The following is a 15,087-nucleotide window of genomic DNA, read 5'->3' on the forward strand; positions in this document are numbered from 1 at the left end:
GAATAGCGCGCCACGTTTGAGTTGTAGTAGATGTATTCCTGTTAGCGTAATTAAACGTAATTAAATGAAGGGATCTCGGAGGGAATATGCAAAAAGCTCCCTTGTAAAACAATAAGCTGGCCAGCCATTAGTCGCCTCAGCTCAGCTGTAATTGTGTTTTTGCAGGAGGCTCGAGCAGAACGACATCACGGAGATCCCTCCCAAAGCCTTCGCCTCGTACAAGCGACTGCGCAGAATGTGAGTATATGTTTATTGTTATTTATGAATACTTTTTGTTCACACAATACATTTTGGGCTCACGACCTTAAATTTTGTTCCTAACTAGTTATGATTACTACTATGGAATTGTAATTGTATTTTTAATACTATCCAAATATACTTCCCCTAAAATCTTGTTGGAAAGTATTGGTTTTAATTGTAGTGTTGAATATGTTTATAAGCTTATTTGACCATTTGGGCTAATATGTTTAAGCTTATTTGGGCTTATAGCCTTATATTAACTATTTCTTCGCTAGATGTCTATTTTAAACGTTTTTCCGTTGGAATCGTTATTTCTTGATTATCAAAGGACCCACAACAAATCGAGCACCAGTGACATAGTTACAAACAAAATATGTATATCAAATCAATGGGTTTAAGTAATACATCGTGGTCAGTGCACGATGCATGTTTATGTGTATTGTATATGTATGTAATATGCGTGCGGTGACCTGGCTGTCAGTGTATATGTGTGTGTGTGTGGCAAGTGCGTTACTCAGTATTACTTCTATCGCAAACCGTAGGATCGCGACATTGGCGCAGTTTACGACGAGAAGGCTCTAGGGCTCTCGTAGCGTCGCGGGATGGATATTTTATATCGACAACTTTATTTTATAACTAATCTTACAGCGACTTGTAGACCGTCGTTTGAAAATACCCCTTATAAACGGATAATATCAAACTGTAACACAATTGATGTTTCTAAAAAGACGCAGTTTTTACACACCTATACACAATAAACACGTAATCATATATAGCGTATTTGACTGGTGAAAGACTTAGTTACTAGTTAAGTGTATTGTTCTACATATAGGCCATATGCGTGTAACAAGGTATTCACGTCGCTACAACAGTTCCTACAACAGCCTTGCAGGCCCGTTTTTGACCCTGTCAGCGCCCTAGGCACATCTATAAGTAGCGCCCCTTTGCAATATATATATATATAAAACAGGGTGTCCAGCGACTGGGAAATCCGGGAATCATGCGGGGGATTTTTAAAACCGTGAATTTTGTATTTGTACCTGGAGTTTTCAATTTACCGTGATCGCGCATGACAAAAGTGACGTTTCCGTGATCGCGGGAGACGATAATATGTCTACACACGGCCGCGAGGGATGATCAGAATTTTCCGCGATTGCAGAAGACGATGATGGTATCAACAGAGCCGCAACGGATAATTAGAGTATTGCCACGATCACAGAAGACGATGATAATGTCCACACGACCGCGGGAAACAGCAAGAATTTTGCCGCGATCGTAGAAGACGATGATGATCTCCACACGACTGGAGGGCATTATTAACATTTTCCCGCAATCACGGGAGACGATTACGATGTCTTCACAACTGCGGGAAACGATTACGATGTCTACAGGACCGCGGAATACAATAATGATTTCTACACGGCCACGAGGGATGATCACAATAATGCCGCGATCGCTCAAGACGATGATAATGTCCACATGACCGCGGGAAAAGATCAGAATTTTGCCTCATTCGCCGAAGACGATTATCTCCATATGTCCGCGGGAGATGATTACCATTTTGCCGCAATCGCGGGAGGCGATCACTATGTCCAAAAGACCAACGGGGACGATATAATGATGTCTTCACGGCCACGAGGGGTGATCAGAATTTTATCGCAATCGCGCAAGACGATGATTATGGCCACACGAAAAAAGGTCAAAATGTTGCCTAATTTGCGTAAGAGGATGATGACTTCCACAAGACTGAGGGAGATGATTACCGTTTTTCTACAATCGCGGGAGGTGATTACTATGTCTACACGACCGTGGGGCACGATATGATGTCTTCACGACCGCGAGGGGTGGTCAGAATTTGACCGCGATCGCGCAAGACGAGGATAATGTCCTCACGACCGCGGGAAAATATCAGAATTTCGCCTCATTTGTGGTAGACGATGATAATCTCCTCACGACCGCTGGATATGTTCATATATTGCCTCGATCATGGAAGACGATAATTATAAGTCCAAACGACCTGACCGCAGAAAGTAGTAAGAATCTTGCCGCAAACGCGGGAGACGATTACGATGCCTACACGGCCGCGAGGGGTTATCAGAAGTTTACCGCAATAGCATGCAAATACTACCACGATTTTTTTTAATTTCCAAATTTTGGCGCCCCCAAAAAAAGCCAATTGCCTCGCGCCCTAGGCACGTGCCTACCGTGCCTATTCGGTAAATCGGCCCTGCAGCCTTGCATTTCCGACAAAACTGACCATTATTAGAAAATCATCTGACCGAATTCCTCAAGAGCTATAAAAGTGAGTAGTAATTGTGTGTATATCTGTCACGCGAAGGCAGTAAAGTGGTACATACACACACATAGACACACGCACAGTGGGCAGACATTCTACACGCTTGGCCCTGTAATGGAGAGACCCCACACCGCCACACGGGATACCCCTGGGCGGAATAAGTTATTTTACTCTCTTGTTCCCAGTACTATTTTAATATCGTTTATTTAACTGTTACATTGACCCTCGCATGGTTAGATATTATACAACGGACAGTAAATGAAGACGATTTGGTTCATTTTACAATAAATCTTCCTTACTTAAAAGATAACATACCAAAGAGAGTGATATAAGATAGATTTCCATTGAATAGGCTGCTTGTCAACCAATTGGTGAAAATATTCTTGAAATGTAACAAAATGAAAAATGAGGTATTCTGGTATTGATAGATCCTTTGGTGAGATTACACGTACGCGGTTATGTTGAGCGTACAACCAAAAGTTTCGCAGGTGAAAAATATACATTACTTAAAAAAATCATACAGTTAACATCATATACTCATCCTACTGTACTGCAATTTACGAAACGCCACTCCGCAGCGTTGATAGACGGTTTATTGTCCTTTAAGACGATTTCTTCATTGCAGTGATACACATTTGGCAGCTTCAAAATATTAAGTTTACCGGCCGTGTACTTGCTCCCAACTCTAGCTGATCTTACAAAACACCTTTGTCATGAGATTTATTGTCTTCCGGCAAGTAGTATCTAATCAACCTTGTACTGTAGTGCGAATACTATTGTCAGTAATTGAAACACAAGTTAACCTGCAACTGGAGTCAACAACTGTTCATCAAGGTGCAGCTGGCGTGATGATGTTGCAATGCTACAGCCTCCGTCGTCCCGTCGACAGTTAACTGGCAATGCTGTTGGTGTACAGACAGCCAACGTCATATCTTTGGCTAGGTGGCTTTGCTGTCCACTTCCATGTTCGGCAAGGTGGCGCTGGTGTCGTCAACTAGGTGGCGCTGGTGTTGTCGTCAGCTAGGTGGCGCTGGTGTTGTCAGCTAGGCGCTATAACTGACCTAAGTCAACATCGGGTTGTGAGGTGTGCGTAGACAATCACAGAACCAAGAGAATTAATTAACGATTGACAACTAAACCTGATCAACCCATTAGTAGGGGCAATCGAAAGGTCTAAACCAAGAACGAACACTAATCAACCAATAGCTTCTCAAGTTGGAGAAAAATATATAAAAGTGTGATATAATCTTATACAGTACCTATATTAAGAGATTTGGTATTTCTTTTCCGAGTTCGTTTGGCTCTTCAACCCGACCGATTTTCATGATGGGGTCTCAAATTGAAGGTACGCACGCACAGATTTGACATCAAGCATTAGCATATATTTATCTACTACAGTACTATTTGGCTTATACGTAAACGAAATTTGCTCCCCATGTATTTACTATGGAAGTTAAAATTGGTTTTTCTTTTACGAGTTCGTTTGGCTCTTCTACCCGACCGATTTTCATTATTGATGTCTCAAATTGAAGGTATGAACGCACAGATCTCACATCAAGCATCATCATATTTATCTACTGTTCGTCTAAAAAATATAAATTTGATTTATTTTTGAGTTCTTGCTTTAATTTTAGATGTATTTCACCAGTTATAATTATATAATCCTATATATTTTGGTCTAAGAGCCTTCGGTAAAATACCGGCTTTCATTTAAGCTATTAGCTACTCAAATTGGATAGGTTTCAAGCAAACGCAAGGTGAAAAACCAACATTAAAATTATTTCATAAAGTATTTCTATGATTAAAAACCAATAGCTCCAGTATTGTTTTATTTTTTTATGTTTTAGACTAAACATAATCAGTATTATAGGCTTTAATTCGTGCCATTGATTGTTTGAATCAGTTATGTTCAAGATTATGTGTTATTCAATCAAAACTTATAAATTTGATTATTTCTCGGATATGATATTTATCTCAACGCAGCGGTACATTATGGGCCTTTTCCTAAGATTCTTTATTTGCACGAGTTTGAACGAAAGTAGTTTTGTATTTCCGTGGAAGTCCAAATTTAAATTACAGTGTTTTTGCATGTTTTATTATTCAATTGATTTGCTATCTATTGTCACTGTAAAAACGTTTTAAAAAATTCATGGATATCCATTCTTCAATTTAGAATTGATTGGCGATAGAACTGGAAAAATAAATATGTAAGCAGCGACTGTTAACATTTTAAAGGTACTTTGTTACGTATTATGTGTTTCAGTATGTGTTAAGTATGTTAAGTATGCGTGGCTGAGTGTTTGTATCAATAGGTGTTTATAAAAGTATATGTTTGAAGACAATATATGTTTCGCCACAATGTGAGTGTGTTCATCATGTTTCAGAGATCTGAGCAAGAACCAAATTTCTAAAGTGGCAGTGGATGCTTTCTTGGGACTCAAGTCACTAACGTCTTTGTAAGTAATCCCTGTTACTTCTCTGTAATTTCTTTGACATTGGTGTAAAAACAGATTTTACCAATTGTTTTGCATTTCAGATAAACTATAATTTCCCCTGTAACCATGATTTTAGGAGAATTTAACTAGGAAGATGATATATTGTAATAGATATTGGTTTTTGGATATTTACAGATATTCACGTGCCCAAGACACGTTGTTGCCAACCTCAACAAACAATAGCATGTTTAAGTTTGTGTTCGTTTAAATGTTCCGCTTTTACATTAATATAAACGTAAATTCCCAGCTGCGAACATCTCCCTCTCGTAATGAAGTCTCGTGTCGACACTTGTAACATTAATGTGTGAGAATTACCGCGTCAACCTGACAGTCTTCATCTCTCTTTCTCTACCCCCCCCCCCAACTCTCTTTCTCTCACCTCTCTTATACAGTTTTAATGAATCTGTCAGTCACCATTGTACGCTCAAGTTTCACATTTTTAGCCAGAATTGCTCTCCTCCTACATGTTCCTTAATGAAGTATGCTGGTGATCAGTTTAATAGTGTGGCAACTGAGTAAATTACGGAAATCGCGGGTGAAAATACAACTAAAGTAAATAATATTTTCACATAAACCCTTTATTGTTTAGCCGGGGTTAACTAATAAAAAAAACGCTTTATTGGCAGACAGCTTCATTAACAGTGTTTGAATGAAAACATAATGTCCTAGAATCATATTTATTGCACTCAACGTTTAAATGGCAATATCGCTTCCAGACCGGCTAATGTCTCCACAGGTGTACAGTAATTGTAATTGGTCATTAGCACCGGTCTGGGGGGAGGAGGGGTATCCGAGTTATGGGATAATCACTTGTTAATTCCCCTCTCTTTCTCTTGTAATTCTCTATCTCTGTCACAGGGTTCTCTACGGCAACAAGATTAAGGACCTTCCCGCAGGCGTCTTCCACGGCCTCTCTTCACTGCAGCTTTTGTAAGTCAGATGCAATAACGCTTTACAATAAATTCTATTATTGCTTTTCTATAAATGTATTTGTCTAGCATTGATTGTTATGTATCTACTGTCTGTATTAATTACCCATTACTGTTCCCAGGTTATTGAACGCAAATGAGATCTCCTGCATCCGAAAAGACACGTTCAAGGACCTCCATGCACTCAACTTACTGTAAGTTGTTTGATTGTTTATTTATCTAAGATTCCATTACAGGAACACGCTTTCTGTAGTAATAGTTTTAAAAACATTCACGGTAGTAATTGCGAAATAACATTTTCCGCACACTTATTACCTTATAACCACTGAGGGGTTTGTCATCGTGGGAATCCACGGGTACTACAAGGTAAACAGAATATTGAAGTGGACGCTAATAAAAGTTGGAGTGTACGGACAGGAAAGGAGAAAGGATAAGAAAGAGAGTTTTAAAGTCGGAGGACAACAGAAAGTAATTCCAATGTAAATGTTGTCGCTGCCCCATCGCCGCGCATCGGACGATGGTTTGATGTTATCTAGTCTCGACTTATGTGAAACATAACCTCAGAACTGCTGCTGTTTTGGCTTAATGGCCGCCATATTGAATCGTAAACTTGTCTCTTTTACTTTCCTTCCCACGTCTGTTGCTACTTCATAACCTTTACTCTTGCCGGTTCGTACACCACAACGGTGTAATGATTGCTTCAGTACGAAATATCTTCAGTAAAACCCAATGTCTGCAGAAAAACTTGTCAACAATGCCTTTGTAACCTTCTTATACAGTATTTTGTAATAGTGACCTCAACTCCTTCACGTGAGTACACTATGATTCAGTAGGCCTATTGTTTTTAAATAGTATATGTGGAATCATAACTAAAACTCCATTCTTGTACTAGTTACTTACTGGTTATCCTTGCAGTGAATTCATATACTAAAATTAAAAAATATAATAATTGTAAAGCGGATTGTAAAAATACAGCACTAAATTTTAAGAAGTGTACTGGAGTTATGGTGTATCGTTGGCAGTTAATAGATGAGTGAACGAATCTATGTATCGTGTATAGCGGAGTCGGAGAAAAGTTGTCCGCTGGAGTATGTCTGTGTGTGTGTTCGCACCTAAAACTCAAGAACCGTTGCACTTATAGCGTTCAAATTTTGCACAAATAGTTATGACACCAGTGTAAAGACACCATTAAAATTCTAGACGATTCCGCTCAGTAGTAATTATAAAATACTTAAAAAACATTTTTAAATTTGTCCCATAAGAATAACAGTAGGAGCTACCTTCTTCTTCTTTTTATTTGTTTACGTTTTGCGACCAACAATTTTGTTGTCTACTTAAGACAGAGAGAACGACTTTTACTCTAAGCTCTTTCATTCATCGAGTAAACAGTTTGGCGTCTATGAATATATATCATTACTAGCTGACCCGGCGAACTTCGTATCGCCTAAGTTATAGGTTTCCCCTAAGACAGACCTATGGAAAGAAAGTACCGTTACGTTTAATTTTCAAGATGATCTCGTTCGCATCGCTCAATCACGTCCTGGTTGAAGTTCATTCGCTACGCTCACTCACCTTTGGGTTGGAGCTCGTTCGCTACGCACACTCACCTTTAGGTTGGAGCTCGTTCGCTGCGCTCACTTGCCTTCAGGTTAGCTCGTTCGCTACGCTAACTCGCCTCCAGGTTGAAGTTCGTTCGCTACGCTCACTCACCTTTGGGTTGGAGCTCGTTCGCTACGCTCACTCACCTTTAGGTTGGAGCTCGTTCGCTGCGCTCACTTGCCTTCAGGTTAGCTCGTTCGCTACGCTAACTCGCCTCCAGGTTGAAGTTCGTTCGCTACGCTCACTCACCTTTTGGTTGCAAATTAGCTGTTGTCATAAATGTAAAAGAAATAATAGTACTGCACCCTGTTGGTAATCCTTGTAACTTTAATGCTATTGAACATCATAGAACAGAACCAACTTGTTTAATTGAAACAGCTGTTAAGATTCATTAATTCCATTTCTCATAAGGTTAACATGGGAAACTCCAGAGCCCCTGGGGCGGAGCCCTTTTAAGAATTTCGAAACGGGAAATAGTTTACGTCCGATTCGCATACCTACAGAATTTACACACCAAATTTCATAACGATCGGTGAAGTCGTTCCGGAGGAGTTTGCAGACAAACACTGTGACACGAGAATTTTATATATTAGATAATTTCACAGCTTTCAGAATAATGTTATTTAAGCTAATTAAATTTCACAACTTTCATAATAATAAATTGAACTTAACAATATTAGTCGGCAGTTATATACCGTTTATGTTCGGTATTAAAATTTCGCCTTTTAATTAAAAGTATATAGGTATGTATGTATTTAGAACAAAGCAGCTTTTTACATTATTCAATTTAATGTTGGCATTGAATATTAAATATTCAAAAATGTTGGTATATTTTTATACTAAAATGCTATGCGAAGGGGGGGGGACAGGTCCCCGACGTAGAGAGTAGTAAAGAAAGCGGAAAGGTGAGCAGTGAAAAGAAAGGAGTACGGAAACCCTTTATGACTGTTAAATTAACGTATCTGTAATACTTAAATGCTATGGAAAGATAGGGAAACAGGTCTACGATGTAGGAAGTAGAGAAGGAAATAGTGAAGGAAGTAGTCAAGGCGAGCGCTGCGGAGTGTGGGGGGCCTTTATGACAGTTAGAATAATGTATCTGCAATTCTAAAAATGCTATAGGAAGGGAGAAAAACAGGTCCACGATGTAGGAAGTGGTGAAGGAAGTAGTCAAAGTGAGCAGTCCGGAGTGTGGGAAGCCTTTGTGACAATGTATCTGCAATTCTAAAAATGCTATGGGAAGGGAGGGAAACAGGTTCACGACACTTAGGAAGTGGTGAAGGAAGTAGTCAAGGCGAGCATTCCGGAGTGTGGGAACCCTTTGTGGCAGTTAGATTAATGTATCTGCCATAATAAAATGCTATAGGAAGGGAGGGAAACAGGCCCACGACGTAAGAAGCGGTAAAGGAAGTAGTCAAGGCGAGCAGTCCGGAGTGTAGAAACCCTTTGTGGCAGTTAGATTAATATAACTGCAATTCTAAATTCCAATAGGAAGGGAAGGAAACAGGTCCACGACGTCGGAAGCGGTGATGGAAGTAGTCAAGGCGAGCAGTCCGGAGTGTAGAAACCCTTTGTGACAGTTAGATTAATATACCTGCAATACTAAAATGCTATAGAAAGGGAGGGAAATAGGTCCACGACGTAGGAAGTGGTAATGGAAGTAGTCGAGGCGAGCATTCTGGAGTGTAGAAACCCTTTGTGGCAGTTAGATTAGTGTAACTGCAATTCTAAAATGCTATGGGAAGGGAGGGAAACAGGTCCTTGACGTAGGAAGCGGTGATGGAAGTAGTCAAGGCGAGCAGTCCGGAGTGTAGAAACCCTTTGTGACAGTTAGATTAATATACCTGCAATACTAAAATGCTATAGGAAGGGAGGGAAACAGGTCCACGACTTAGGCAGTGGTAATGGAAGTAGTCGAGGTGAGCATTCTGGAGTGTAGAAACCCTTTGTGACAGTTAGATTAGTGTAACTGCAATTCGAAAATGCTATGGGAAGGGAGGGAAACAGGTCCACGACGAAGGAAGCGGTGATGGAAGTAGTCAAGTCGAGCATTCCGGAGTGTGGGAACCCTTTGTGGCAGTTAGATTAATTGATCTGCCATAGTGAAATGCTATAGGAAGGGAGGGAAACAGGTCCACGACGTAGGAAGTGGTAATGGAAGTAGTCGAGGCGAGCATTCTGGAGTGTAGAAACCCTTTGTGACAGTTAGATTAGTGTAACTGCAATTCTAAAATGCTATGGGAAGGGAGGGAAACAGGTTTACGACGTAGGAAGCCGTGATGGAAGTAGTCAAGGCGAGCAGTCCGGAGTGTGGGAACTCTTTACGACAGTTAGATTAATGTAACTGCAACATTAAAATAATATAGGAAAGGAGGGAAACAGGTCCACGACGTAGGAAGTGGCAATGGAAATAGTCGAGGCGAGCATTCTGGAGTGTAGAAACCTTTTGTGACAGTTAGATTAGTGTAACTGCAATTCTAAAATGCTATAGGAAGGGAGGAAAATTTTTCCACGACGTAGGAAGTGGTAATGGAAGTAGTCGAGGCGAGCAGTCCGGAGTGTAGAAACCCTTTGTGACAGTTAGATTAATATACCTGTAATACTAAAGTGCTATAGGAAGGGAGGTAAATAGGTCCACGACGTAGGAAGTGGTAATGGAAGTAGTCGAGGCGAGCATTCTGGAGTGTAGAAACCCTTTGTGACAGTTAGATTAGTGTAACTGCAATTCTAAAATGCTATGGGAAGGGAGGGAAACAGGTTTACGACGTAGGAAGCCGTGATGGAAGTAGTCAAGGCGAGCAGTCCGGAGTGTGGGAACTCTTTGTGACAGTTAGATTAATGTAACTGCAATATTAAAATAATATAGGAAAGGAGGGAAACAGGTCCACGACGTAGGAAGTGGTAATGGAAGTAGTCGAGGTGAGCATTCTGGAGTGTAGAAACCCTTTGTGAAAGTTAGATTAGTGTAACTGCAATTCTAAAATGCTATCGGAAGGGAGGGAAACAGGTCCACGACGAAGGAAGCGGTGATGGAAGTAGTCAAGTCGAGCAGTCCGGAGAGTAGAAACCCTTTGTGACAGTTAGATTAATATACCTGCAATACTAAAATGTTATAGGAAGGGAGGGAAACAGGTCCACGATGTAGGAAGTGGTAATGGAAGTAGTCGAGGCGAGCAGTCCGGAGTGTAGAAACCCTTTTGACAGTTAGATTAATATACCTGCAATACTAAAATGCTATAGGAAGGGAGGGAAACAGGTCCACGATGTAGGAAGTGGTAATGGAAGTAGTCGAGGCGAGCAGTCCGGAGTGTAGAAACCCTTTTGACAGTTAGATTAATTTACCTGCAATTCTAAAATGCTACGGGAAGGGAGGGAAACAGGTCCACGACGTAGGAAGTGGTGAAGGATTTAGTTAAGGTGAGCAGTCCGGAGTGTGGGAACCCTTTGTGAAAGTTAAATTAATCTATTTGAAATTCTAAAATGCTCTAGGAAGGGAGGGAAACAGGTACACGACGTAGGAAGTGGTGAAGGATGTAGTCAAGGTGAACAGTCCGGAGTGTGGGAACCCTTTGTGAAAGTTAAATTAATCTATTTGAAATTCTAAAATGCTATAGGAAGGGAGGGACACAGGTCTACGACGTAGGAAGTGGTGAAGGAAATAGTCGAGGCGAGCATTCCGGAGTGTAGAAACCCTTTGTGATAATTATAATAATGTACAGTATCTGCGATTCTAAAAATGCTATGGGAAGGGAGGGAAACAGGTCCACGACGTAGGAAGTGGTGAAGGGAGTAGTCGAGGCGAGGAGTCCGGAGCGGGGGAACCCTTTGTGACAGTTAGATTAATGTATCTGCAATAATAAAATGCTATGAGAAGAGAGGGAAACAGGTCCACGACGTAGGAAGTGGTAAAGAAAGTAGTCAAGGTGAACAGTCCAGAGTGTGGGAACTCTTTGTGACAGTTAGATTAACGTATCTGCAATAATAAAATGCTATGAGAAGAGAGGGAAACAGGAAATACATTACGTATATTACCAATGACTTTGGTTAATTAATGGACGAGAAGTTAGGATTGTTGTTGACTGAGATTTGGTTTTTTTTAAGAGGTTGGTCCAGCCTCTTTTAACCTCGCCCGTGCGTGGATCGTTTACAGCAAAGCAATTGGTGAGCCGGTACAGTTCAAAGGTGAACTGTACTGATAAAATTTAGTGGCAGCGACCAGGATCCGAACTCACGACATCGCTGCCTTGGGCCCGAAGTTCGCGTGACGCTACCGACTTGAGTCACCGACTTGAGTCACCGACTTGAGTCACCGACTCACCATTATTTGCCCCGACTCATGGGTTTTGCCCATACAAATAATATTATTGTGTACACCAGTGACACCGGTAAGTGTGCTAGGTGTGGGTGGACTCTTTCATTATTGCGCTCATGTTCACTCATCCTGTTACGCGCAGAATAAGCGTACTACTAGTTTAGAGACACATAGGGATATTACAGCGTCGGTCCTGAATGATATAATACTACTTTGAAATGAATTGTTTGCTGCTCTAGGTAAACAAAACCATTAAGCAGTAAGGCTGGCTACATTTAGTTTATTGTTAATCTGTTTCCTGCGGACGATTACGATTGAAGAATTGTTCAATATTGTTACAGTATTAATAATGTTTATTGGATGTTTATTTGGTTACTAACAAGCTGTGATCCAATTTTTATTAAAACCTTTGCAGAGCGCACGTCGCAGTGGTTCATTTCATCAAAACGTTGAGGGCAGAGGAGTAATAAATACATTGTATAATTGTAAACTGATAATTGTATAATAATGGTATTTTAGAAATAATAATTTTTAAATTGTGTTTTTTTTCGTACTATTTTGATTTAAATTATTAAAACATAACTTGTTGCTAAATTGCATAGCACTTGCTACACATTTGATGAAGTATAGTCTAGGGGCAGCTAAACTTCGTGTGACCAATGAACTAAACTGTTTGATAGCAACGACAATATTTTACATCCTTAAGGAACAAATAACTGGTTAACATGTTTTATTGATATAATTCAATGTAAAATCGTTAAACCAATCTGCAAAACATTAATACGTCATTATAGTTTCATACTAACACTTCATGGCATACAGGTACTTATCTTAAAGGTGGAAGTCGAGTAATGATGGTAATGATGGTTTTTAGATTTTAACGGTTGCTTAATACAATCATTACATCAGATCACTAGAGTCTCGTGGCTGTATTCAACCCTTCATAAAGTAAAAAAAATATGTCCAAACATTTTGATCACATACATGACTTTTCATGAACACCAATGTCCCTGATCCTCAGACCAATGTTTTTATGGTTTGAAACCTTGTCAAGAGGTTTAATAAATGTAAATATATCGCAGATCGGAATACATTATATACTTTACTCTCTGGTGAAATACTTATACTATACTTACTATTGTATAAAAGCTCTTCAATCAGTACTTGTGAGGAGGTTGTACGAGTATAATGGAACAACCTTTTAAAATACAATCTTTTGAAAAGAGTTTCAAAATAAACATCAAGGTATCGGGGAAATGGAAAGAACGTTCGGTTGGTTTTCAATGGCGGATCGCTTAAGCCGCTTGTGAGGAGAGTTTGAAGAGAGAAGTAGAACATCTGCAAAGGGACTTGTTCAACCATGCAAAGCGCGTTAGTGACACTGCGACTTTGTTATATTCTCGTCAAATCTTGGAACTACCCAGCTGATCATAGCTCCATAATGCTTTGGTCAAACAATTGTGCAAAGCATTTTCGTACAATTGGATTAGAAAAAGTCTTATATCCTACTGTATTCCTTGTAAGTATCTTTGTAAGTAGTCCATGGGTCTTGTTTAAAATGAATTTAAATCAATGATCTAAGAAAAAATAAATTCCTCTGTTATGAAGTGTTGATCCAGATATGATAAATTACCTAAGCAAAACTGGTTAGTTGGTCATCGGTATCTTTTAAAAATTTCAAACTATCTTTATAATTGTTTGCTACTTGGTTTTTAGTAATTGTAATGTTCTATTGTCGTGATTAACCTGATTGTTTATAAAAAATCACCTTATCTCAAAGCATATACAGAAACAGCAAAACAAAATCTTGCCAGTCAAGTAAGGTAAACGAGAGGCTCTCGAGGTCCCTTCCGTCATCTGATTAAGCATGTTAATACCAACCCTAGAGGAAATCCGAACCTATCGGATGACCGGTCGGTTTGAAGAAGGGCAGTCAGAGAGCCAGCAATGGTAATGCTAGCCGGGTGGTCTACTATTAGCTGTCAGGTATTAGAATATCGTCTTGGACAAGTTGATTAAATCTGCCAACAAGTAATCAACTTGTAATCCGGTGCAAGTAATCAATATAGAGATCCGTCTCTCGCAGCCGCTCTAGCGAGGGCTACTCCTCCTGACTTTGAATGTTATATATCTCGACTAAACACTGTACAGTGAGTGATGTTATCTACTGCAAGTAACGGTTATAAGTAACACGAACTTTTGTGAACAACGTAGACCAGTCACCCACCAACCGCCTCCTTGAGTGAAATCTCTGTATAATGAATTCCTAGCTAAAGTATTAGGTTTTTCCATAAGCCCCTGGTTTTATTTTTTGGCTGAGTTAACCTGTTTATTCTTTTTAACTTGCCATATTGCCTATGAAGAGTGGTTGTAAGATTTACCTATGACAGTACTTACTTTTTGAGCATGAACCCTTAACTTTTTGTTATGTATAAGATTTCCAATTGTTTACAAATTAATTCAGTTTTCTATATAAAAAAAAAACATACGAGTAAAACATGTTGCCAAAAAATGTAAGTTCTTTAAATTGAAAGAAACACATAGTAAACAACAAAGCATCCTTTTTAGAAACAGAAAATTCCTTTTCATAACTTTTGGCAGGCTTATTAGGACAATAAATCCATGAGGAAGTGTGTTAGTGTGTTAGTGTGTTATGGCCTAAAGGTGATCCAATGGAATAGTTGACGTGTTACTGTTTCATCGTTTTATCGTTAATTACCCTTTTTTGTAGAGAACTTTATTATTGTTTCCTCCGTCCTCACGCCGCCGCCCCGTGGCTCGGGTAATGCAACTACACTTATAAGTAAAGATTATACAATCAAATACATTTACGCTTGGTGATCTCACATGTTACATGTTATTTCCACGAAGTTCAAATTTTCTATTCCGTCACTCCTCTTGTGTTAAATCCTGTCACACTCTGCAGGTTTATTTCAGCTACAATTAGTGACTCGTTAATTATAACACGTCTACTGCTTCAATGTTAATTGGATCAGTTCCTGCAGCTGGCAAATATGTTGTTTGATGAATGTAAATTGCGACAAACTCCCTTGATTTTATTTCCCGTCTAAGTCTATACATAGAACGACACAATTTCGCTTATCGGGGAGGAATAAATGGTTTCACAATCTAAGAGATCACACGAATTGAAACCGTTATAAACAGAATAACGAATTTATTTAGATGTTTCGTTGCTGTGTGAAACAGGTTTATGTT

The 15,087-nt window shown here is 39.6% G+C and overlaps 1 protein-coding gene across 1 annotated transcript in view; it reads left to right on the forward strand.

Moving 5' to 3' along the window:
• LOC128983609 (protein slit) overlaps positions 1 to 15,087 on the forward strand; it is a 383,814-nt gene that overhangs the window by 325,209 nt on the left and 43,518 nt on the right. The window contains exons 9-12 of the mRNA XM_054402968.1: positions 166 to 237; positions 4,921 to 4,992; positions 5,890 to 5,961; positions 6,083 to 6,154. Coding sequence (XP_054258943.1) covers positions 166 to 237; positions 4,921 to 4,992; positions 5,890 to 5,961; positions 6,083 to 6,154 — 288 coding nt within the window. The remainder of the gene's footprint in view (positions 1 to 165; positions 238 to 4,920; positions 4,993 to 5,889; positions 5,962 to 6,082; positions 6,155 to 15,087) is intronic.

The sequence above is a fragment of the Macrosteles quadrilineatus genome, unplaced genomic scaffold (genome assembly GCF_028750875.1).
Source record: "Macrosteles quadrilineatus isolate MER2022 unplaced genomic scaffold, UCM_ALF_1.0 Scaffold_1__1_contigs__length_201487025, whole genome shotgun sequence".
Classification (NCBI taxonomy): Eukaryota; Metazoa; Arthropoda; class Insecta; order Hemiptera; family Cicadellidae; genus Macrosteles; species Macrosteles quadrilineatus.